The 22902-nt window shown below is 45.9% G+C and overlaps 2 protein-coding genes across 4 annotated transcripts in view; both read left to right on the top strand.

Annotated features, from left to right (window-relative positions):
• The first annotated feature begins 1637 nt into the window (after positions 1–1637).
• Positions 1638–20051, top strand: robo3 (roundabout, axon guidance receptor, homolog 3 (Drosophila)). Of its 3 annotated transcripts, none has more exons than XM_085936243.1 (27): positions 1638–2000; positions 3586–3912; positions 8929–9086; positions 9158–9278; positions 9819–9957; positions 10053–10180; positions 11026–11150; positions 11661–11829; positions 12394–12599; positions 13773–13854; positions 13927–14095; positions 14753–14919; positions 14980–15101; positions 15175–15391; positions 15591–15715; positions 15790–15973; positions 16038–16277; positions 16384–16423; positions 16648–16787; positions 16858–17106; positions 17391–17535; positions 17598–17813; positions 17946–18049; positions 18142–18249; positions 18330–18470; positions 18701–18852; positions 19298–20051. In XM_085936243.1, exons 1-27 carry the CDS (start codon positions 1946–1948, stop codon positions 19307–19309), a joined length of 4041 nt encoding a protein of 1346 aa, XP_085792369.1. In that variant the 5' UTR covers positions 1638–1945; the 3' UTR covers positions 19310–20051. The 3 variants fall into 3 exon arrangements, with proteins under 3 accessions (XP_085792369.1, XP_085792367.1, XP_085792366.1); XM_085936241.1 differs by having other exon boundaries at positions 17874–18049; XM_085936240.1 differs by having other exon boundaries at positions 17871–18049.
• A 2130-nt stretch (positions 20052–22181) lies between these two features.
• LOC147042839 (homeobox protein PKNOX2-like) overlaps positions 22182–22902 on the top strand; it is a 33088-nt gene continuing 32367 nt past the window's right edge. The window contains exon 1 of the mRNA XM_085935527.1: positions 22182–22276. The gene's annotated coding sequence lies outside the window, so the exon portion shown is untranslated. The remainder of the gene's footprint in view (positions 22277–22902) is intronic.

The following is a 22902-nucleotide window of genomic DNA, read 5'->3' as shown; positions in this document are numbered from 1 at the left end:
ACAACAGTGATGGGAATCCAGATAGTCTGACACTGACTGGGTGCATTCACTCAAACGTACTTACATTTGTTATGGAAACATGTCTCACAACAAAAAAAATTATTTTCTTTTTGATTTGTCTTATTTGATTCTTTTTTTTCCCCAACATCCCAGAGCCAGAACTGGTAATAAGTGGCTAGGCCCCCTATTATGGATGAATTGAATGGCGTGATGAGATGACAATCTAGCTGTTTCTTGATCTGCCTTTCAATTGGATTGGCTGCGACCCACAGTACAAAAGGGAGGCAGGATCCAGAAGAATTTCTCTTGTTTATATGATTGAATACATTTCCCACAAAAGTCTAGCTGGAAGTGCATTCATTAAAGCAGAACCGATCAGGCAATTGAATAAAGAGATGGCATATCATCTATTACTCAGCCACCGCACTGCACCAAAACTCACTGATGGCTTGTCATTGTAATTCACTTGCTAAACTGCATAATGAGTCTAAATTTGTGGAGTACTTGATTTCACCGACAGCAATGGCAAATGTTTGACAAAGGCAGTAAAGTAGCGTCATCAGTCACAGCCCAGCGGAAGCTCGTACAGTGGGAGAGCTTCATCATGTTTTATTCAATCAAAGCGCAATGCTCAATTAATCAGTTTCACCAATTAAATTTCAACATGCATCAAATATGAAACAACCATCTGGGGGGGTTTGCTGATTTCTAAAATAGAGTACGCAATGGCTCCTTCAGTCATTTTTTGCCTGCATCCAGGTGTGGAGCAATCCATTGCATGTTTACTAGGTTTGTGTAACCCTAATATGTACTCACCTCAATGGCCGTCCAAGACAATCATGCAGGATTGTGGCTCTTGATGTGTCAGGACTCATTGGCTGCAGCTTGCCATATCTCTTGGCACATGTGATATTGCTTTTCGCTTTTCATCAAGAGCAGGCATACACGCAGATAAATTGCAGTCAGTGTGTATGTGGAGTGTCTTTTTGTCTCTTAGTGCTGTAGCATTTCTTTTCCACTGTATGGTTTGTTTAAATAGCACCACATTCAGCACAATCAAGTGGTACTTCACGTTGCATTCAGATTCCAGAGGAAAGTCTTCTTTTTGTTAGACAACGTCTTGGAAACAATGGATGGATGGATGGATGGATGGATGGATGGATGGATGGATGGATGGATGGATGGATGGATGGATGGATGGATGGATGGATGGATGGATGGATGGATGGATGGATGGATGGATGGATGGATGGATGGATGGAGGCTCAATCTGTTTCAACAAGCAGTTCTTCCTTTCCGTGTTTCTGCAAGCTGGCCCTTTAAGAATTGCATCACCAAAAGTCAAGTGTGCTGGACGTAAAGCGAGGGCAAAGTCTTCAACGTAAAACAGCACTTGATGGCCGCCTTAAGTATTGTACTGTAAAAAAATCACATTTTCTAAAGTTTACAAAAATAGATTAAAAATTCGTCCCGCCGGCGAAGAAAAAGAATCGCACGTGAATGGCAGTGTTTTATGTTCATGTGGAATTATACTTTATTTTGAAAATAATACCGGAAACCATTTCCGCACGCTCTTGTTTTCTTGTATACATTTTGCGAACATTCTGACCAGCCAGTCTGTCTCATGCAGCGGACACAAGAGAACCGAGATCGCTCGCTCGCTGCCTGGAATCACTGCCGGCTGCCTGCCTGCCGGCTGCCGCCTGCCTGCCGCCTGCCTGCCTGCCTGCCTGCCGGCTGGCTGGCTGCTCTGTCATGACCTGCCTGCGACTTGTACACCGGATTAGAGAGTGTCGGAAAAGTTACCTTGGGATGTGCAAAGTGTGATTTTGATGAGAGCAGTGGCTATGGTGCTACCTGTGGAGTTGGACTCTATTGATGGAGACTTCTTTTAACAGCCTTGGATTTTTTTCCCTCCAACACCTATGAAACGTTCCGGTGTATAATGGAGTATCGACTAACCTTACTGGTTTTATGTCCATTGTGGAGTTGGGCTTATGGTAAGTTGAATTTTGCCTTTGAGTGATGTTTGCACAGATGCGCTTCCCTCACATCATCAGCTTCCAAACAAGTGGACGGCCCATCTAAAATAGAGGGGATTTCAATTCAGCAATTTATCGGAAAAAAACGTTCGTCTCAGCTCTCTCATTGGTTTGCTTCTATTTTTTTGGCATAAGGTTCTAAATGGACATCTGTAAACAGAACAAGTTTACTGAAGCCAAAATGCTTCATCTTTCTCAATGATGCCATATGATGAGCCCATGTGCAAGCCGGGATCCAAGGGATCGAAGATTCTGACCAGCATCTGCTCCCCCCCCACCCCCCCCCCCAATTCAAATGTGACATGGGTGGGAGTCACTTTTGCTCATTTATATGACTCGGCCCATTATGAGATGGTACATCCTCCTCTGCACAGTCGTGCCATCTTTACCATTGTAGGCAGGCATATAGACAAATTACAAATGCAATCATTGATTCGACCTGAAACAAATGATGTCATAATACCACCACCGTGCTTCTATTTGCTGCTGCAATGCAGACATAAAAGGTAACCACTCCGATTTATTGAAGAGCCACATGGAAATGTATTGATTGTTATACAGGAAGTGTTGCCAAGTCTCTCCAATGACCTAGTGCTGACATTCTAATGCCCTACATGTGGAGCCAAGTGTTTGCCCAAGTAAGGGGACAGTGAAATGTTCACTCATCTCTGTTAGCATCAGTCAACACCGTTGTGTCTCCCCTCATGGCCTTGGACAGACTTTGTTTGCCTTGCTCTCCAATGCAATAACTGTGGGACGACCCCAAACAAGCCAGTACCCAGATCAAACAGACAACACCAAACCTTGATATCCATACTGAGGGAGGCTAAGCGTACAGCCTGCCTTGGATCCAACTCTCATAATTAACTTAGTTGCAAAGATGGCACCAAATTTACATGAGCACAAAGCTCTGGATGGCCCTCAAAGATGCATCATAAAGCGCCAATTTCCTTTTGCGTGGTTGAGATGCTTAGCAATGCACACCCGCTGTGCTTTGTATTCTCATGTAAGTGGCTCTTTTTGCCATGCCTGCAGGGTCAAGGACTCGACGAGGTGGCTGCAGCAAAAAAAAAAAAAAAAAACGTACAAGCCTGCCAATTTAATTGTGAAGACTGAATTTGCAAGTCAATTCCCATGGCTTTCAGGGAAAACCTTAAGGAGGAGTTTGGCAAGGAAGCTGTAAAACAACAAACAGCAGAGGTTGAGGCATTTATGGGAGCCCAAAATCAATCATTTTACCATCGTCATCATTGGGAATCTACTTCCCGTCTCGTATATTTGAAAATAAAATCTCGTGCGGTCGACCGGGATGCGAGGTTGCAGTGAATCATGGAGGGAAAGATACGTACTAAACAAGCAGCACATTTGTGGGCAAAGCAAAGGTTTCAAAACTCCAATCCTATCTAGATGCTTCTGTTTGAATCGAGCAGAGAGCCGACTTTCTATCCACTATGCCATTTCTCTTCCTCGGTGGGTGAGGACCTTTTTGATTTCATATTCCCTGCAGGGCAACAGTGAACAGAATCTTTTCTCCTTGTTGCAGGATCTCGACCCAGGTTAGAGGATGCTGCTCCGCGAATCGTCGAGCATCCATCTGATTTGATTGTGTCCAAGGGGGAGCCAGCCACCCTCAACTGTAAAGCAGAGGGGCGTCCCACTCCCATGGTGGAATGGTACAAAGATGGCGAGCGTGTGGAGACGGACCGCGAAGACCCTCGCTCTCACAGGATGCTCTTACCCAGCGGTTCGCTCTTCTTCCTACGAATTGTGCACGGGCGGCGGAGCAAACCCGATGAAGGGATCTATGTGTGCGTAGCGCGCAACTACCTGGGGGAGGCGCTCAGTCGCAATGCATCTCTGGAAGTGGCGCGTAAGTAAGCACCTTGGAAGTGCTTTTTTCCCAATTATTTGTATTTTTGTATTGATGAAATTGGAAACATATGACTTGCAAGTTACAGATGACAAGGAACAAGGCTAGCCTAGCCTAGCCTGCAAAAGCAGTTTTCACGCTGGTCTCTTATAATCATCCCTCAGAATGCAACCCCTGACCTCAGGATCACGTCTCCTGACAGTTTGAACCCCAAGGACCCAAACAATAGCCCACATAGTCTGTCTGTATATGTCTTACAGAGTGCGACCTCTGTCGTGTTGTGACTCGACTCTGATGAAAGTCCGTGGTAGACAGCTTTGTCTCAGGGGGAAGAAAAAAAAACAAAAAACATAATAGCTTTTGCTGCTGGATTGCTGGAAAATGTTCTGGTGGAGGAGGAGGAATGCAGGTCACCGCTCATTGGCAGCTTCTTCGGAACAGATGTTAGTTCATTTTTCAAATGCCACATTTGCCAGCCAAAAGCCACTTTTGATATTTGCTTTGGGACAGTAGGCCAACTAAACGATAAACACACTGGACAATCTTAATTTGACTTTATCTAGCCATCACTTTTTTTAAAGAGGCTGTGGAATAGATAATAGAATGCACGCCATTTGAAGCAATGCAGTCTGGTTTGTCTTTTTTTTTGGACCAAACATCACGCACCGCTGCACGTACATGAAGTTGACCAGTACAGAAAAAAAAAAAAAAACCTTGTGTGTGCCTTTAAAAATGTCTCTCTGCAAGATGTGTTTTCATGCTTGACTAATAGGATTACAGCTTCATATGGTCGCTTGTACAGGTTTAAAAGAGGGCGATCAGATGGCTGAAGTGAGGCCACGAGCTTAACCCCCCCCCATTTTGCATGATCTGGACCTCGGCCAAAGACAGAGAGGAACTCGGGGGTCGGTTGGGTGGATCTGATGGGGGTTTGGCTGCTGGCTGGTGCTTCTACAACAGGTGGTGGGTGTGAGGAGGCGATTTAACCCCCCCTCCAAAGGACACAGGACGTGGTGCCTGCCGCAGAGAACAATAAAGTGGCCTTGCTCCAACTGATCCTCATTATCTGTGTGAGCTGCACTGTCAGACACGCTAAATAACTGCTCCTTTCTACACAAATACAAAGGAGCTCCTCACCCATACGTATTTGTTAAAGAAGTATGTTGATTGTATGTTTTCATAATATCGTGAAACCAATCGCCCCTTATTTTGTGTCTCACTGAGCTTTCTATCATAAGGAACCTGAGCAGAGAGTCGTTTGTCCTGCTTTTTTTTTTTCTCCCAGAGCAATAGACTGAAATATTGTAAGTGTGGGCAAACAATTGTGCAAAATGCTTATTGATTTTGGCTGTGTGTATTTGTTGAGGATTCATTTCTCTATTAGACGGTCAGCCACCTTAAGAGTTAGAAAAGGTCATTCAACTGGAGCCAAATTGATTTCTCCTCCAAGGTCCATAGGTTTTGGGCCTTTGGTGACAGCTTGGAAAATGAAAACCATTGTCCTTCCTACAGCCCTTTAGTCTTCATTCGAAATGTGCCGTGTTGCACAAACAAGAAAAAGGGCAGAATCTGAGGCCTTGGCCATCTGAAGTGGCATCCTTTGGCCGTTTGCTGACACAGCATACGAGAGATGTTAAGTCAGACACGTGCCTCACCTCTCTAGGACAGACACCATGATGAGGTGGCAAAAGTGGACAGTGTCCGTCTGTGACCTCGCAGTCAAACGAAGGTTGAGGGAGACAAGGAGGGTGTCATTTGCCTCACAATGGAGCTTTTTGCAATTTCCAGTGACCCGCTTAGCCTGATGCTATGGGGCACACGACATCCGCTGTTTCTAGATGAAAGTAATCCTCTTTTCAGGGCCAGACAATTGCTTTATTAGCTGACCACACACAGGAGGCTCGACCACCCCTGTGAAGGGGCCCTCTGCTTTACTGAAGGCTGAAGGAAGGAAGGAAGGAAGCAAGGAAGGAAGGGCTGCCATTGCGCTCCTTAGCGGTGGCCGTGCATGCGTGACTTTGCCAACCGCATTTCTAGATATATTATTATGAGTGGGGGGGGGGGGAGAAACAGACTGCAGTCTGTGCTGCTGCCAAATAACCCCGAGCTCCATCTCGCCATCTTCCCCCATCTCAGCACTCTGGATGTGACAGAACGGCTCTCTGTGGAGCAAGGCCTGGCCATTTACCAGCGCTTAAGAAGCCATGAAACATCACACCTTGATAGATAACCTCATCATCGCCCACCGCTGTGTGGCAATAGCTCATATTAATTCCATTTCAAAAAGTCAAGCCACGGTGATGAAACATTTTAAAACATTGTAAACAGGATCTGAGCGTGGCACGAAAATTAAATTGAACCTTTGCCTGATGATTATGTTGCGCTAAGTGTTTTATCTATGCTAATCGCGGGCTTAACATCTGTTTGTAATGCATCACACTGACTTGTAGATTTAATTTCAGCGTTATCCCAGCCCGGTGGCAAATAATTACATTTCGACAAGTCTACCGGGAGAAATAAGCTTGTATTTTCTGTCTGTGGTGTTAATCACTAACGTACCGGCCTCTGGATCAAACGGACTGGACAAGGTCATTTCATTTGAATGGCTCTCTGTCAGAAGAAAAGAGGAGAGGTGTTGATTGTTGGCAACATTCTGCTAAAGTTACCCTGCCCTAATATTAGTAGGAATCAATTCACAATTAAATACATAAATAAAAATAAGAGAGGAGAATAGATGGAATAGATACCCGTGATTGAAATAAATAATCAGCAGATGATAGTGTCAACATCTGAAGAAACAACAACAAGGATATTTGATGTCGTGGAAAACGCTCACATGGGCTCAGCAGTGTCGACATCTGTCCGATCAACAGCGCCCCCCACCCCCCTTCCTCCCCATTTCTCTTGACGCTCCCTCGGCCAATATCCTGTGTGGGCCCGTTTCATCATGGTGCAGTAGTTGATAGGGATCAGAGGGGGTCCACTCCGGATAATGAGCAGCTCCAGACGGGGCCTCTGTTGGGACCCTGAACATATATTGCCCAGAGAGAACAGAGATGACGTGCTTGTGTGCATCTAAGCAGGCATGATCATGGAACAATAGGGATGGATGGATGGATGGATGGATAGATGGATGGATGGATGGAGCAAGAACGGAACATTTGGTCATGTGGGGTTACGCTGAAGAAGGTTGCTTGGTTTTGGGAGAGAACAGATGACCAGCAATATCTGCTGCCCATATCTTTTTTTTTTTTTTTTTTATCTTGATACCCCGCCCCCTCCCAGCAAAGGGACTGTGGTTCATTCTCTATCTCGCGTATGAATATTTATACGTTGGGGCGATGGGGGCTGCTGTCAAGTATGTACGCACACACGCCATCCTTAGGAGCAACACAAACAGCAATAAAGCTCTGTAATTACAAGTGAGCAGCAGCTCACCCCAGATGTGTCCAATCAAATGTGAAAATGAAATCTATTTTGGCTTCACATTGTCTGAAATACACAAGATGCATGATCAGGGATCCACGGCGGCCATCTTGCAGTTCCTTTCCTTCTGAAAGTCTTTAATGGAAGCAAACTGGGAGCCTTTTTGATTGGCTGAAAGGCGCTTGCTCCCCCAACGGCGCAAACGCCCTCTTCTGTCTGCAAAATGCTAAAAGAAAGAAAAGTCCACCCTATGCGTACGGTTAGACTGCACTTCACGCTAGCTAGCTATGAAAATAGGGCCCCTAATCCTTATCTTTTCCCCTGTGTGTTACTCTGGACGCTGATGAAAGCATGCCGGATGGGGATTACTCTGGCTTTGTGGAAGGGCTTTTAGCAAAAGGTCAAAGTGCACGTGCTTGATATGCGTCCTCAAGGGTCTGATGGGTAATTGCCGCTACCTAATAAACTTTTCACCCTATTTCCACCCAGATATATTGTGAGTGAGTGAGTGAGTGAGTGAGTGAGTGAGTGAGTGAGTGAGTGAGTGAGTGAGTGAGTGAGTGAGTGAGTGAGTGAGTGAGTGAGTGAGTGAGTGAGTGAGTGAGTGAGTGAGTGAGCAGTAGCATCACATTTGTATATTTTGGCAAATCTAAATGCGGATGAGATTTTCATATCAGGATGACTTATTTATATCACTCATATCTCTGTAATGTAAGTAAATCAATCATGATATCCCCCAGGCATCAATGAAATATCCCGTATCGCCTTGATGTCAACATTTTCAACTCTCATCAAAGAGCAGCAGGGAAAATCGTTTTTGAGGAAAGTTTTGTGACACGACGAGCCGTTTTTGCCATCTGTTTTCTCGCTTTAGAGTGACGGGAAGCTTTTAGGGCAGGAATGTCGTAGAAACTGATCCATTGGTTTTTCCTCCTTTGTGGAATCCCTGGAGTGGCTTAGACCCGACTTGTAGCCTGCAGGCAGGCAGGCCGGTCAGAGGCCGGTCAGAGGCCGGTCAGAGGCCGGTCAGAGGCCGGTCAGAGGCCGGTCAGAGGCCGGGCAGAGGCCGGGCAGAGGCCGGGCAGAGGCCGGGCAGAGGCCGGGCAGAGGGCGGGCAGAGGCCGGGCTGGCCGGCGGCCTCTGTGGCTTTGGCCTCATCCTGGTATGAAGGCATCAAGCGCAACTACAAAACCGCCCCATTGCCTTCCAAAGGTACACAAAGGTAGAAATGAGCCAATCCTTTTCTGATCTTTCTATTCTCTTGCCGCGCGCGCTCAGTGGCGTTGATTTGTCTGAATTTGTATGCAGCAGCGACCCACTCTCAGTATTGCAATGGATTTATGCACGTGAATTTGCCAGGGGAAATGGTGTGGATGAGAGTGAATAATTTAGTTACCTTCATTATTCATGTGCACCAATGACAGTAAACGGAAAAGATAACACAAAATGAATTCAAGGATGATTCACAGTTTTTTTCCCGACTTATAGTTTGATATGTTCACATTATTTTAATGAGAAGTAAAGATATTTTTTTGATAAAGGTTTGGATAGAATTTGAAAAATGTCACATTTGTATACATCCCCCCCCAGTTCTAAGAGATGACTTTCGCCAGACGCCCAGCGATGTAGTGGTGGCGGCAGGTGAGCCGGCCGTCATGGAGTGTATTCCTCCCAGAGGACATCCTGAGCCCACCATCTCGTGGAAGAGAAATAATGTCCAGGTCAACGACAGAGATGACAGGATCACAGTAAGTTGACGCTATCCAGGCAGAAACTACGCGCTGGTTTCCAATTTCTGATTGTTGCACTCCTTTTTCAGATCCGAGGGGGCAAACTCATGATTTCCAACACCAGAAAAGCTGATGCTGGCATGTACGTGTGTGTTGGCACCAATATGGTTGGAGAAAAAGACAGCGATCCAGCTGAACTGGTAGTATTTGGTAAGAATTAAAGATGTACTTCTTTCATGGCAATCTTGAATAGCTTCACAAAAAAAAATATTTTGTTTTCTCCCTTTCTCAGCAGCAGTCGTCGAATGTTTCTGTGCTGGTTGGCGTTTTTTCTTGGCTTGCTTTTTTCACGTCTCCCCTATTCTCTCAGCAGACCAGTGTGTATTGATCCTCGCAAACGAGGAGAAAATTGACATTTTATTTCTGCCTCCTAACTGCTCTTTCTTTGATTATCGTGACGCTCATGGGTAGATCGGTTTTTTTGGGGGGTTTGAATGATACAAAAGTAAAGTGACTTCAGCAAGTTGGGTTTAGCGTCATTGTCTGGATCATGATCCTGCAAGAATAGCAATTGCACAAATCCAGAAGTGTGATTGCGTGTTGTCTTTTTAATCCGCATTAGAAGAATCTAATGGGATCCAATTCAAGTGCTGTGCTAATGAGTGTGTTTGTTGTTCTGGTTCTTGTTGTTGGAAGTGTGACACTATATGTTTATCCGATCCAATGTTCCACTCTTGTCTTTCCTTTCAGAGAGGCCAGTATTCACTAAGCAGCCGGTGAACCAAGTGGTGTTGGCTGATGATACGGTGGACTTTTTTTGCGAGGTGCATGGCGATCCAACTCCGACGATTCGCTGGCGCAGAGAGGAGGGGGAGCTGCCTCGAGGAAGGTAACGCAGACACTCATTGGACTTTTTTCTGGACAATCTCTTCACAAGCTATTGCTTAGCAAAATGAGTCAATGACCCCAGATACGTGTTTGCAGATACGAGATCCGCAGCGACAACAGTCTGCACCTGAAGCAGGCGCGAGCCGAAGACGAGGGCACTTACACGTGCGTGTCGGAGAACAGTGTCGGGAAAGCCGAGGCGGCGGCTTCCCTGCAAGTCCATGGTAAGAGAGAGAGAGAGCCTTTGTGTCTGCATCGTTAAAAAGTGCCGCTGGGTACCGACGGACGGCTCGCTAAGACTATATGAGAGATAAAGTGAAAAAAAGTCAGGCTTTAAGTTCCTTTTCAAGTCTCAATTGTTCATGCCTCTCGAGAGAAAGGCAAGATGAAAAAGAACTGAAATTACATTCGAACTTGAAGAGATGCACTCATTGGACGTGATAAAAGGGAATATTTCAAGCGACATTTTCCACTGACAACATGCTGACATTTTAAAAGGACATTCAAGTACTTGCAATGGCAAATACACCCTGTTTGTGCATTATCTATGCATTGAAGCTATTCCTTTATGTATTTGTCCCACAGTTCCAGAAATTCCACTTGAACTGAATAAATATCCAGATTGAATGCTTGCAGCGTCAGGATAATAAGAAGAACTTGTTTTTGTGTAGCTGTAACTCATGACGCGCCATCATGTCCAGTCTATTTCATGTACTGTCTCACATCCCCATTCAACATCTCCTCATTCTTCTCTCTTTTCATTTCCACCCATTTTGCTTCCTTCCATTGCAGTTGGCTCATCCAGTGAGTATCTCATTTCATGCCATTTGAGAGAGTCGTTTTGGGAGGAAGAACTATAATTAGCAGCCAAATACGAGGCTACGTTATTTGCCACAATTGTGTGTTGTCAGCAGTTTGCAATGCAAGTTTAATTGAGTATGTCTAATGTGGAATAGAATGGAAGAGCATACAAGCGTATATTACACCACTTGAAATGAATTCAAATGAATGGCCTGGCGCATGTGGGTGTCATCTGCAAAAATCCTTTTTTTTTTCTCTCTCTCGCCAGTGCCCCCTCAGATGGTTGTGCGGCCACGGGACCAGATCACAGCACCGGGTCGCACTGTAACCTTTCTGTGTGGCACAAAAGGAAACCCTCCTCCGGCTGTCTTTTGGCAAAAAGAAGGAAGCCAGGTAAGAAAGAGTTTCACATGGATTCTTCTCAAATCTATGCAGCTTGATTATGATGACGCATATGCCTGATGAAGAACTTGATAGGCGTTCATTCTTTGCTTGCTCTGCGTGCCGTGTGTGCTATTGCGCCAGCCAGCATGACACTCACCCACACATTCATACACGCAGGCACGCACACACCTTCCAATCCTTTTTCTTCACTCAGCATCATAGCGCGAATGTGCGTAGGCTTGCACAAGTACAAATGTGTCCGTCCGTCTCTCCGTGTGTGGGTTTTGCACAAGTGTGTGATCAGCTTTCCAACGTGTCGGTCGGAATGTACCGAAGGATGAGATGACGAGAGTGTGTAGGTGCTGTGGCGAGCTTTATATTTCACTGTATGAATAACATTTCATGAAAAAGCCAGCCAGCCAGCTTCAACTAGGAGCATGATCCAACAGCCAGCATCAGATGTTGAACATGGATCTGACATGAATTCACTCACCTGTTGTTTGTTTTGCCTCCCTCCAGATTTTGCTGTTTCCCATTCAGGAACACTCACAAGGGCGATTTTCTGTGTCGCTTAGCGGGGAGCTAACCATCATTGACGTCCGCGTTGAGGACTCTGGCTACTACATTTGCCAGGCCATCAGCGTGGCGGGCAGCATACTGACAAAAGCCTTACTAGAGGTGGAAAGTGGTGAGTTACACACACACACACACACACACACACACACACACACACACGATTCTATGTAGGCGAGTGGAACCGACACCGCATAGGCAAGTAAGATTGTTTCCTCTAATTGGTTGACTGTTTGATTTTGAAGAATGAAGATAGAGCAGAAGGTTCACAGATACATTGAACCCCCCCATCTCCCACTGGGCTGGAGGCATAATGCTTAATCTCCTTTCAATGTGCACTGATGTAAAGTCAAAGATGGTTCAAATGAAAATCCCCCTCCCCCAAATGAGCAGACAGCAGGGGAGGGGGTCTTTGAGGATGTAATCAAAGCAGACAAGTGGCACCATGCAAATAAACCAAGTGCAACATATGTTTCTCTCAAAGAGGCTTTTCGTCCGTCACCACTCCTTGATGGACTTTTCACATGATTAGTCGCTTCCAGAAAAATCCCCGATTGGTTTCTACTCCGATAGTCGAACATTGTTGCTGTCGTTGTTGCGACTGATGATTATCATGAACATGTAGAAATTTGGAAACTTCAGAAGCGAGGAATAAAATGTTCATCATCCTTTGAAACAGCGCCCTCCGATCACGTTCCCCCCATCATCCGGCAAGGGCCGGCAAATCACACGTATGCACCGGGTTCCACGGCACAGTTACACTGCCACGTGATGGGGAAGCCCGCTCCCACTATTCAGTGGGAGAAAGATGGCCAAAGGATTCTAGCAAGTGATGCTCGAATCCGTCTGATGGAAAACGGCACCTTCCAAATTGCCAATCTTCAGGTATGTCCCTTTTATTTCAATCATTCCCTGTCTTAGATGAATACGCAGTTGTTTTTGTATCCGTGCGTAGCACTCTTGAGTATTTTGGTTGTAAGTCACTGAGAGCAGGAAAAATATTCTCAGCCTTGAGGCGTGACCAGCATGAACATGATTATGCAAGGCCATTAGCAATCATTTGTGCTTTTGTACTCCACGCTAATGAAATCCATTTGGCACTCTTGGATAAGAAGCAACACCTGAGGTCACCGTTGCATTGCAGCAACTTGAGGAGGAGACTGATTGATTCATTGATTGCTTGCGGGATTTTTCACGACTAGCCATCATTCATACTTGTAATTAAATTCTCAGGACATTTGAGATGGGAATAAAAGATTGAGCTGGATATAGAGAAGCAAGATAAGGGCTGAAAGAACTAGAGGAAGCCTCTCGAAGGTGTTTTTCCAAAGTTCATTTCTTAGAAAAGCCCTTTGTGATTCTTCACGGTAGTCTGTGTAACATCCTTGCTCATCTATGTAGCTATCTTCTGAAAAGGTGGCATCTGTGCACCAGCGGCTAGATAGATTTATTGCACACGGGATGATTTGATTTGGTCTGAATATCAAGTAGCTGTCGGGCGGGTTTAAAGACAGGTGCCTGAGAAATTTCGAACTGGTCATTAAAATTCACTCTTTGATCCTGCTTTTAAATCTCCTGCTCTGGCAGCCAGGGATTACTGTAGATGAGGAGCAGAAAAGGCACAAGCTTGATTGACTCCAATCCAAGTTGAATGAAGCATACATGACAAAAATGGCAACTGGAAAAGCAATTGATTGATTGATTGATTGATTGATTGATTGATTGATTGATTGATTGATTGATTGATTGATAAGAATGATCACCATTTATTATCATTCTTCTATTTTTTTAAATTACGGTATTATTCTTTCTCTCGCTGAAAATGCAGTCTCAGAGTCGGCCGTTAATTAGGTCTCAATGTTCTGCCGACTTCCTCGACGCTCGACCAAGCGCGACGCTTTCTGCTTTTGAGCGATATGTCATTTTGTCACATCGCCGCTAATGAGTATATTAACATTAAAACCCGGACTAAACTGATGCCAGGCACACACACACACACACACACACACACACAAACAAACACACACACACACACACCTCTTTGTTTTGTGTTGCCAGGAAACCGACTCTGGCGTTTACACTTGTCTGGCCGCCAGCTCCAGCGGGGAGACAAGTTGGAGCGGAGTGCTCACAGTCAAAGGTGAGCGTGCTTCAAATCTATGCAAATGTGCCAATGAATTAAGATGAGAAGTATTTCTGCATTGAAATCCAGAGAATGCCGAGCCGTGGGTCGCTCAGAGCGCCGAGCCTTTCCAGTTGCCAGGTCCGCCGCACAAACCCATTGTTACAGATGTGTCCAAGAACACTGTCTCTCTGACATGGCAACCAAATGCTCACGAGGGAGGAGCTGCCGTCACCTCCTACATCGTTGAAGCCTTCAGGTGACAATCAAATGACGTTCCCGACAACTAATGCTGACAGCAAGCAGTACTGTCATACTGAGGTCGAAACCTTGGAATGCTTTTGCACTATTGTATTCTAAATGTAGCACTTGTAATTTAGAACTTAATTGATAGTTCTCAAGTTCTTACTCAATTCCAAAGAACATTTGAGAGTATTTTTGCTCTGGAAATGGGAGATATTGTTTTTCTAGAGCTGACAACAACATCATGTAGTTCGGTGGTCCCTAACGTTTTCACTTTCTTCACTAAAAAGGTGTGTTATGCCTTTTTTTTGTCTGTTAGGAAACAAAATGCTAAAAATGCTTGCCCCAAAAGATGAATGATAGCACGCTAATTTGCAGCGTCATGAATGAAGGTGTTAAACTGACAGCCCGTTTCTAAACTCCTGCCAATGCAAATGAATATTGCAAAACACGCACACTCACAAATGCAGTGCACATCTTTTTGTGACATGAGAAATGTCATCTTTTTCTTGGAATGTTACATCACACGCCATGCGAGCGAGCCTTAAGCAACGATTTGTCTTGGTAGCCATTTTAACGTGAATAAAATAGCGGTCGCATATCCTAGGGCAAATCTCGTTGTGCGCACATGAATGCATTAAAAGCTCATTTGTTTTGTCACCGTCTATTCCAGCCAATCAGCCGGCAGCACTTGGCAAACTGTAGCGGACATGGTGAAAGTGGAAACGCACACAATCACCGGCCTTCTCCCCAACACCATCTACTTATTCATCGTCCGAGCCGTCAACGCCTACGGCCTGAGCGACCCGAGTCCCATCTCTGAGCCCGTCAGAACACAAGGTCGGTCGGAAAGGAATCGAAGGCGAACCCCAGCGTAATCTCGGCCCGTGTTTGTTTCAGATGTGAGTCCCACCGGTCAGGGAGTGGACCACAGACAGTTGCAGAGAGAACTGGGGGAGGTGGCAGTCCAACTACAAGAGCCCATCAGACCCAGCGCATCCTCCATCCGAGTCTCCTGGGCTGTAAGACTCTTGGTTGATTCTTTTTTTCCTCATTATTCCGGGCAAGGTCACCGTGTGTGATTTCTTCCTCTAGGTTGATCGTCAATCTCAGTACGTGCAAGGCTACCGTCTCTTTTATCGCCCCAGTGAAGGAACGTGGCTCCTCCAAGACATCAATTCCCCCTCTGAGCGCAGCACCGTACTCACCGGCTTGCTTAAAGGAACTGAGTATGAACTAAAGATCCGGCCTTATTTTGACGAATTTCAGGGGAAAGACAGCCGTACAATACTGGTTCGAACCCCAGAAGAAGGTAATGGCTCTGCTAAACCTTGGGAAAGGTCAGAAATGTCATCAATCAATCAAGTGTCATCTTTTATCAGCCTCATTTTGGGTTGGCTTAATACTCCACACGTTATTTGATTGTTTAGCTCCGGCTTCTATTGGTTGATAAAAAGTTGCGATTAAAAACAACATTGAGAATTTTCTGTCTTTCTTCTGATGCCTTTTAGTGCCGAGTGCCCCGCCACGAGCTGTTACAGTGGCAACGGTGAAGCAAAGCAACACCTCCAGCATCATGGTGTCATGGGAGCCTCCACCCAGCGACATGCACAACGGGATCATCCAAGAGTACAGGGTGAACACCTCGGACGTGCACCGCAACCTTGCAGCAAAAAGCGTTTCGTTGTGCTCATCTTTGCTTGCAAACAGGTTTGGTGTGTTAGCGCTGCCAATAGCAACCAGACACGCTACTACATCAACAAAACAGTGGAAGGGCACTCTTTGTCCACGGCTTTGAAAGGCCTCACGCCTGGCGTCCTTTACCAAGTGGAGGTGGCGGCCGTTACCGGCGCCGGCGTGGGCACCCGCAGTCAGCCTTTGCCCGTCCTCATCGGTGAGTGGGGAAAATGTCAACTTTATCCACGTTTCTATTATTTCCATGGGCTTCTCCCTCCCAGACACGGCCAGCGAACAGCCGTCGGTGGCGAGCGCCGGCGGCGGCGCCGACGACGGCGGGGAGAGCGACGCCAGTCTGGCCGAGCAGATTACCGACGTGGTCAAGCAGCCGGCGTTCATCGCGGGCATCGGCGGGGCCTGCTGGCTCATCCTCATGGGCTTTAGCGTCTGGATCTATTGCCGACGCAAAAAGAGAAAGGAGTTGAGCCACTACACTGCTTCCTTTGCTTACACGGCAGCAGGTTAGCGGAGTTACTTGCAGTTTGTGGGATACCACAGGGCAAGCACGTGGATGTACTCATATTCCTGTAGCGTGCGTGTCAGTTGCATCCTCTTTGTCTTCTCTAGTTGGATTTCCTCATGGGGACGGATCTGGACACATTGGAAGGTACTCTCAGCCACTCAGGGACTCCAGAAGGACAGAATGGGTCTTCCGTGCTGTTTATGTCGTGCCCGCTGCTCTGCTCCCATCTGGACGCTGGTGGATGTCCCCCAGCCCAACAGCACAATGTGTGTGTGTGTGTGTGTGTGTGTGTGTGTGTGTGTGTGTGTGTGTGTGTGTGTGTGTGTGTGTGTGTGTGTGTGTGTGTGTGTGTGTGTGTGTGTGTGTAGGCCAGGCGTGCTGGGTGGCAGCGTGGGCAACTACCCGTGGCTGGCAGACTCTTGGCCCAGCACCAACTTGGTCCACAGCGGTAAAGAGGCGGTCAAGTGCTGCACCAGCAGTCAGGACACAGCCGAGCGCTATTATAATGGTAGAAAAGGTGTCTTTTTCAGCCAAACGCGCTCAATGGTGAGCTTGTACTCTTTTGCCACGCTGCGTAGAAGCCGGCATCTCCAACTACCTGAATCAGACGGAGAAATGCAGCACGAGCGGTTCCACCGAGGGGCCCATTTACAGCACTATCGACGCCAGCGGCGAGGATCTTCAGAACTTCACCACCACTCCCTATGCCTCCACCACCATCATGCCCTTCTCAAAGCAAACGCAAAGCCCACTTCATGGCGCTGAGCAAGATGACGGCCACTGGATCATCTCGGGGCCTCAGTACGCTCAACCGGATCGCTGTAACGGTGAGGACAAAAGATCCAAATCATTCATTGTGAGCCTACACTGACTGCTTGAAAGAATTATTGATCAATTCTGGTAACCCGACACGAATTAAGACAAGTGTTGAAAGCCATTTCTTGCAGTGTAATCGTGATACATGAATGATTGATCATTTAGTCGCTCCATTTCGATGCTAATGTTACAATATGTTGGGGGTTTTTTTTCCTTCTTTTCTTCAATCAGACGTTTTCTTTCCTATCTTTTTACTTTTCATTTTTGAATCAACAAAGAGCGACTTGTTTTCTAGCTAAGCCAAAGCAGAAGGCCATGGGGAAGGCTGTTAAGACGCCATCTTTAACATGGATGGAGGAGGCATTGCCCCCACCTCCCCCACTTGGAGAGTTGGAGCAATGTGACCAGGAGCCCCTGGAGAATGAAGACATGGAAATCGGGTGAGTCTTCAAAAATGGGATGATTTTGTCATCTTCTCCAATCCCTTTCCTTTTGCTTGCAGCTCAGACCAAGAGGAATGGTGTCCTCCTCTCCCGGAGAGGACCTACCTGACGGAAGGCTGCGAAGACATCTACTCCCACAGGAACAACAAGGCCGCCTCGTCTCCGGCGACTTCTTACAGTCACCGGTCGACCGCCACGCTTAGCCCGTCGCCCGACGAGGAGACGCGAGCATCCCGTGACCTGCGCCGGCAACCAGAGGAAAATCACCTCTCGCGGTAGGTTAGGTGGATCCTTGGGCTTTGGGTCTGAGCTGAGGAGTGTCGCCTTTGCAGCAGAAGGCTACCGTGCGCTCCGGTGCCAGTTCCCCAGGCACCGAGCGCGCCGCTCACCCAGTCCAGCCTCTCTAGCCAACAGCATCTCGCCTCGTTGGAGGTTGGCCCGTCCCAGTGCCAAAGTCACACGGCGCGCTGCCCACAGAATGAAGACGACGACGTCAACGCCACTACACCCGGTATAGTGTGCACACAAAACGTTGATTTCCTCAAGTATTTTGGAATGAAGGCTAAAGTACATTTGATTTTTTTTGTTTTCCTTCTCGTTCAGTGCATAGCCGGTCATCACCGGCAGATACGTGCTCTCCACTCAACCAAAAAGGTCGCGTAAAAAAAAAGCCTTCCAAGACTTCCGTTTACAGGAGAGAAATACACGGAGGTAGGATGTTTTGGTCATTGTACGCTGAGTGACAGCCAATAATCATGATATTTGTATCCTGTTTGTGCTTCTCTCCTCAGACCTGCCTCCACCTCCAGAACCACCCCCAGAGGAGGCTGGTAAAACGCCCAATGGCTCTCTCTCCTCCCTGGAGAGGAGCGAGTACGACGGCAGCGGCGGCCACCACAAACGCAAAGGCTCGAGACAAAGACACGGCCAAAGTAAAACGCTGGGCTGACGTGTGTTTCTTTTTAAATGAACTTGACACGGACTGGCCGAGCCCTGAATCAATGTTTCCACTCTGCGCTTTTTACACCTTGCAAATGATTTGACATGCCTTGAAGAGTTCAATGTCAAAGCAGTAACTTTTGGACTTCAACTTAACATTGAAGCAAGGTGGAGCCGCCGTGGCACAGCCGTGACTAAAAAAATGCTTGACTTTATTCCATAGCTGCACATGGCGAGGAGGTGATGCCGTACGCCGGTAAAGCCGGTTACCTTCCCAGGAATCACATGTCCAGTAATTGCTCGAGCACAGGAAGCTCCTCGTCTCGGGGCTCGACGGGCTCCCGGGGGATCAGCGCGGCCAGGAAAAGCAGCGAGGTAGGATACAATCGTTTCTCTTTAATAATTGAAGCATCCGCGTCGTGATGAGCACAAGAAAGAAAGTCGAACGCCTCATTGGAGAAGTTTGACACAAATCAGCAACGAGCTCAATTGTGATTCAGCCCTTGCTGACTGTGCAAAGACAGGGCTGGCCTGGGCTGGGCTGGCTCCCCTGTACGTCTGCTGTTGCCCAGGTCAAAGTGGAGTGGTGAGGAATGGCCACCGCCTTGCTGAGAACATGAAAGCTTCATTGCTTTCACAGGCTTAGGTCGCCTCCTTCCTTTTGCCCCTTTGGCTCATTGTTGCTGTCCCTTTCATTTGACGGCTTACATTTGGCGCATGGATTTGTATGAGACATTTTCCTTACATGATTGGTCAGAAAGGATTGATTGATTTAATATGATTCTTATTTATTTGTGTTTATTGTCTTTTCTTTCTCCAGGAAACTAGATAAGGCCATCTGTGAAGACACCTCTGAAGCCTCCATTGTTCATCATCTTTCAACTGTGGACACTGTGATCTATAAATAAGACTCATGTCATCCTTGTGAAAGAACAAAAGCAGACTCTGCATTTTTTTCTTTTTTAGTGATTTGTTTCTCTGATTATTTATGAGGTTGTTTTTTTGGTTGTTGTTTTTTTTTATCCAGCTATCAGATTTGTAAATACCTGTGTGTTGTTGGCTTTGGATACAGGGAAAGAGAGTTATATTGTATTTATGAGTACTGAAAATGAAAAAAAAGTAAAAGCTCATCTTTGATTGTGCCAACTTCTTGGGTGGAAACTTACAGGAAGTAAACTTTGTCTGCATTAACTACTCTTCTTGGTGATGGAAAATATCAAGCACAAAAGAAAAAGCCAAAATGTGCAGGTTCTTCTTGCTCCTGGAAGAATGCTCTGGTCTGATTGGGATACCTGCCCCCATGCAATCCAACAGAATGTCCACGTGTCTCAGTAGCCCTTTGTTTCTGTGCGGCAGACAGGCAGGCAGGCAGACAGACAGACAGACAGACAGGCAGGCCCCAGTAAAGTCTGATTGTAATCCCGCCCCTTCCACGCTCCTCACTTTGTCTGAGGAACGCTTTGCTGCAGTTGTAGAATCCCATCTTTCTCTCTATCTTGCGCTCTCCACCTTCAATTTTTTTTTCTGAATAAACAATGTCTGTTGACTGGCTTTTTGTACCATTTTCGTTTTGTAAATGCACAATAAAATTCATTTGCTGACTTAATTTGCTGTTAAATGCTTTCTTTTTTTAACAGAGCAAAGCTGAGCAACAATGCCCCTGAGAGTGTTGCTCAATTTGCTTTCACCGCAACTCAATTTGTTTTATTTGATACGACCGGGTTGTTTTATTTGACAAAAAAGTGAAAGTGTGAGTCATGAAAATTAGCTTATCGTTGAATTTATTCTTCTAAATCAGTGGCTTATGTAACCCTATCATAGTTGAAAAAAACATCGAATGAATTTTATTAGTGGACAAAATTAAACATTCAATCATTTGCACGGAAAATCACTGGGAATGAGATGTTTTACAAAAATGCTTTGCCTTGGCATGTTTCATTTTCACAAGTCCATTTTGAAGGCCATCATCCTCGCAAAAACAACTTATCACAAAGTATCTCCAGGGTTTTCTTGGCAATAAGAGCTTACATCATGATGTGTTGACACCAACAACTTGAGAGCATTGTTGTTCTGAAGAGTTGTGGAAGGGCACACACACACACGAGTGTGTGTGTGTGTGTGTGTGTGTGTGTGTGTGTGTGTGTGTGTGTGTGTGTGTGTGTGTGTGTGTGTGTGTGTGTGTGTGTGTGTGTGTGTGTGTGTGTGTGTGTGTGTGTGTGTGTGTGTGTGTGTGTGTGTGTGTGTGTGTGTGTGTGTGTGTGTGTGTGTGTGTGTGCGCGCCTTGGCCACAAACCCTGAGATTGACTCAGCGAAGCTCGATCGACCCTGGTCTAAATCCTAATGACTGCTTGTAAATTGAGTCTGACAACCTTGGGTGTTTTTCAAAATAGGCAATTACTCAATTAAGTGACAATTTCATTGAGAATTTTCGACTTCACTTCCAGATTATTAAGTCTTTCAAGTAATATATTCAAGCTCCAGGGAGAGAAAAACTTCATTTCGATCCATAAACACATTCTATTTTGCAACAGCAACGGACGACAGTTAAGAAAAAGATTTGGGTGCCTACGTATTATCGGGAGGACCTTTGATTTTTACTTTTTCTTTTTTTTCACATGGAAAAATCAGGCTTTCATCACCTCAACGTCAACCACAAGTACAACTTTGTGGATCCGAACACCGGGGCTCATACGCAGACAGTGGAACGCCTATGGGGATCGGCAAAGTGGCGAAACAAGAAGCACTGTGGCACTGCACGTCACCATTTGGAGTCGTATTTGGCCGAATTCATGTGGCGGAAGCATGTTGCCTGTACTGATGTCTTTGAGTCACTTTTGGAAGCAATTGCGACGTTCTGGCCTCCGGAATTACAAATGTAATGTTATCGTTTCAATAAATAATTTACTTTAATTTTTGAGTCGTTTTTTTAAAGGTCCTCCCGATAATACGTAAGCACCAAGATTTGCATCACTGACCTTCAACAGAATGACCCGCACTCTTTATCCTTTAATTCCCCCCATCACCTTCCTTCCATTCTCGTCTGCGCTATAAATCACTGACTCGTTCATTAGGCTGTTGACAGGGCCAAAACGCCCACTGGAAAAGACTTGCTGGCCAGAAAGATGAGAAAAGACACAAAGAGAGAAAGAAGGGAGGGATTGCACCATTTCAACTCGAAAATGCAACCCCCCAATTTCCATGTTAATTTGCCGCTGACAAGGGAGATGGATGGATGGCGGGATGGATGTCCGTCCGTGACTTTTTGGCTGCCATGATGTGACACAGGAAACTAAAAGAAAGCATTTATGTGATTGTGAAAGCAAACGAATAAGGACAATTCAATTCAGTGTTGCTGTTCAAGCACTGGCTGGATTAACGATTGCTTTTTTTTCCCTTTCGGCCCCAAAACATAGTTGCATGGTATGATTTGAAGTCATCTTGTATCTGTAGCAGCACTAAGGGGGATCTCGGAGGATTGTTTCCCGAATAATATTACAGACTACAAAGGCTGAGTCTATTTCAGTGTACGAAAACACATTTTGCAATTTAAGGTTCCACTCTATGAACCTTTTACTCCGTGCAGTTTTGTCCATTTTCTATACGTTTCAGATCTATTACGTCACATCCGTTGGGGCGTCACTAGCAAGTAAGGTAATAATGGGTGCAGCCAATCGGTTTCGCCAATCCGCCATCTTTATTACCTGGAAGGACTCAACGATGCCAAAGTGGAGAGAAGGATTTGCGTTTCATTGAGGGTTCACTTCATTCAATCTATTGAAACGACGGACACAGTAAAGCGGTAAGCTTGAGATGACACAAAAGTGATCAAGTGTATTTCACCTTTCTATTATTGCGTGTCTATGATGCCCGCCCTCGTTTTCATTAGCATAGCATTAGCATCATCTTCCAGCTGATTTTAGCGATGTGCGCTCTCTTTCTACTACTTGCGGCTGTATTTTGAGGAGTTGTATCATAGAAAGTGCTGCTTTATTCTTGTGGAACACAATTATGTGTTGAATGCATTCGTTAGCTTCTTCGCTAACGCTAGCATTCGCTTACTGCTTAACTTGACTGTTTGCGAGAAGTGTTCTTAATTACTGTGAGGGAATTTGGCTTCTTGGACTGAAGTTGACGTGTGCGCCCACTTGACATAAGTTCTTGTAAGTTGTGAGAAGAATCTCCATGGCACAATTTAGCAGCATCATGAGCAACTCTTCCAGTAAAGCAGAACTAGTGTTTGACATCAATTGCAAAGCCCCGTAATCCTTGTCTTGTATCTGGGTCACTTGGGTCAAATGGGACTGGGGACATTGTGTAAAGAAGGGCTTTACTGTCTGCTCAATTTATAAGCTGCGTTGCACAAGCCCAGGCAGGATCAGCTTTTTATGTGGGGTATTTAAAAAACAACGTTGTCCTTTGCCAGTT

The sequence above is a fragment of the Syngnathus leptorhynchus genome, chromosome 17 (assembly GCF_054491065.1).
Source record: "Syngnathus leptorhynchus isolate UIUO chromosome 17, UIUO_Slep, whole genome shotgun sequence".
Taxonomy (NCBI): Eukaryota; Metazoa; Chordata; class Actinopteri; order Syngnathiformes; family Syngnathidae; genus Syngnathus; species Syngnathus leptorhynchus.
This window is presented reverse-complemented; position numbering and strand designations above follow the sequence as displayed.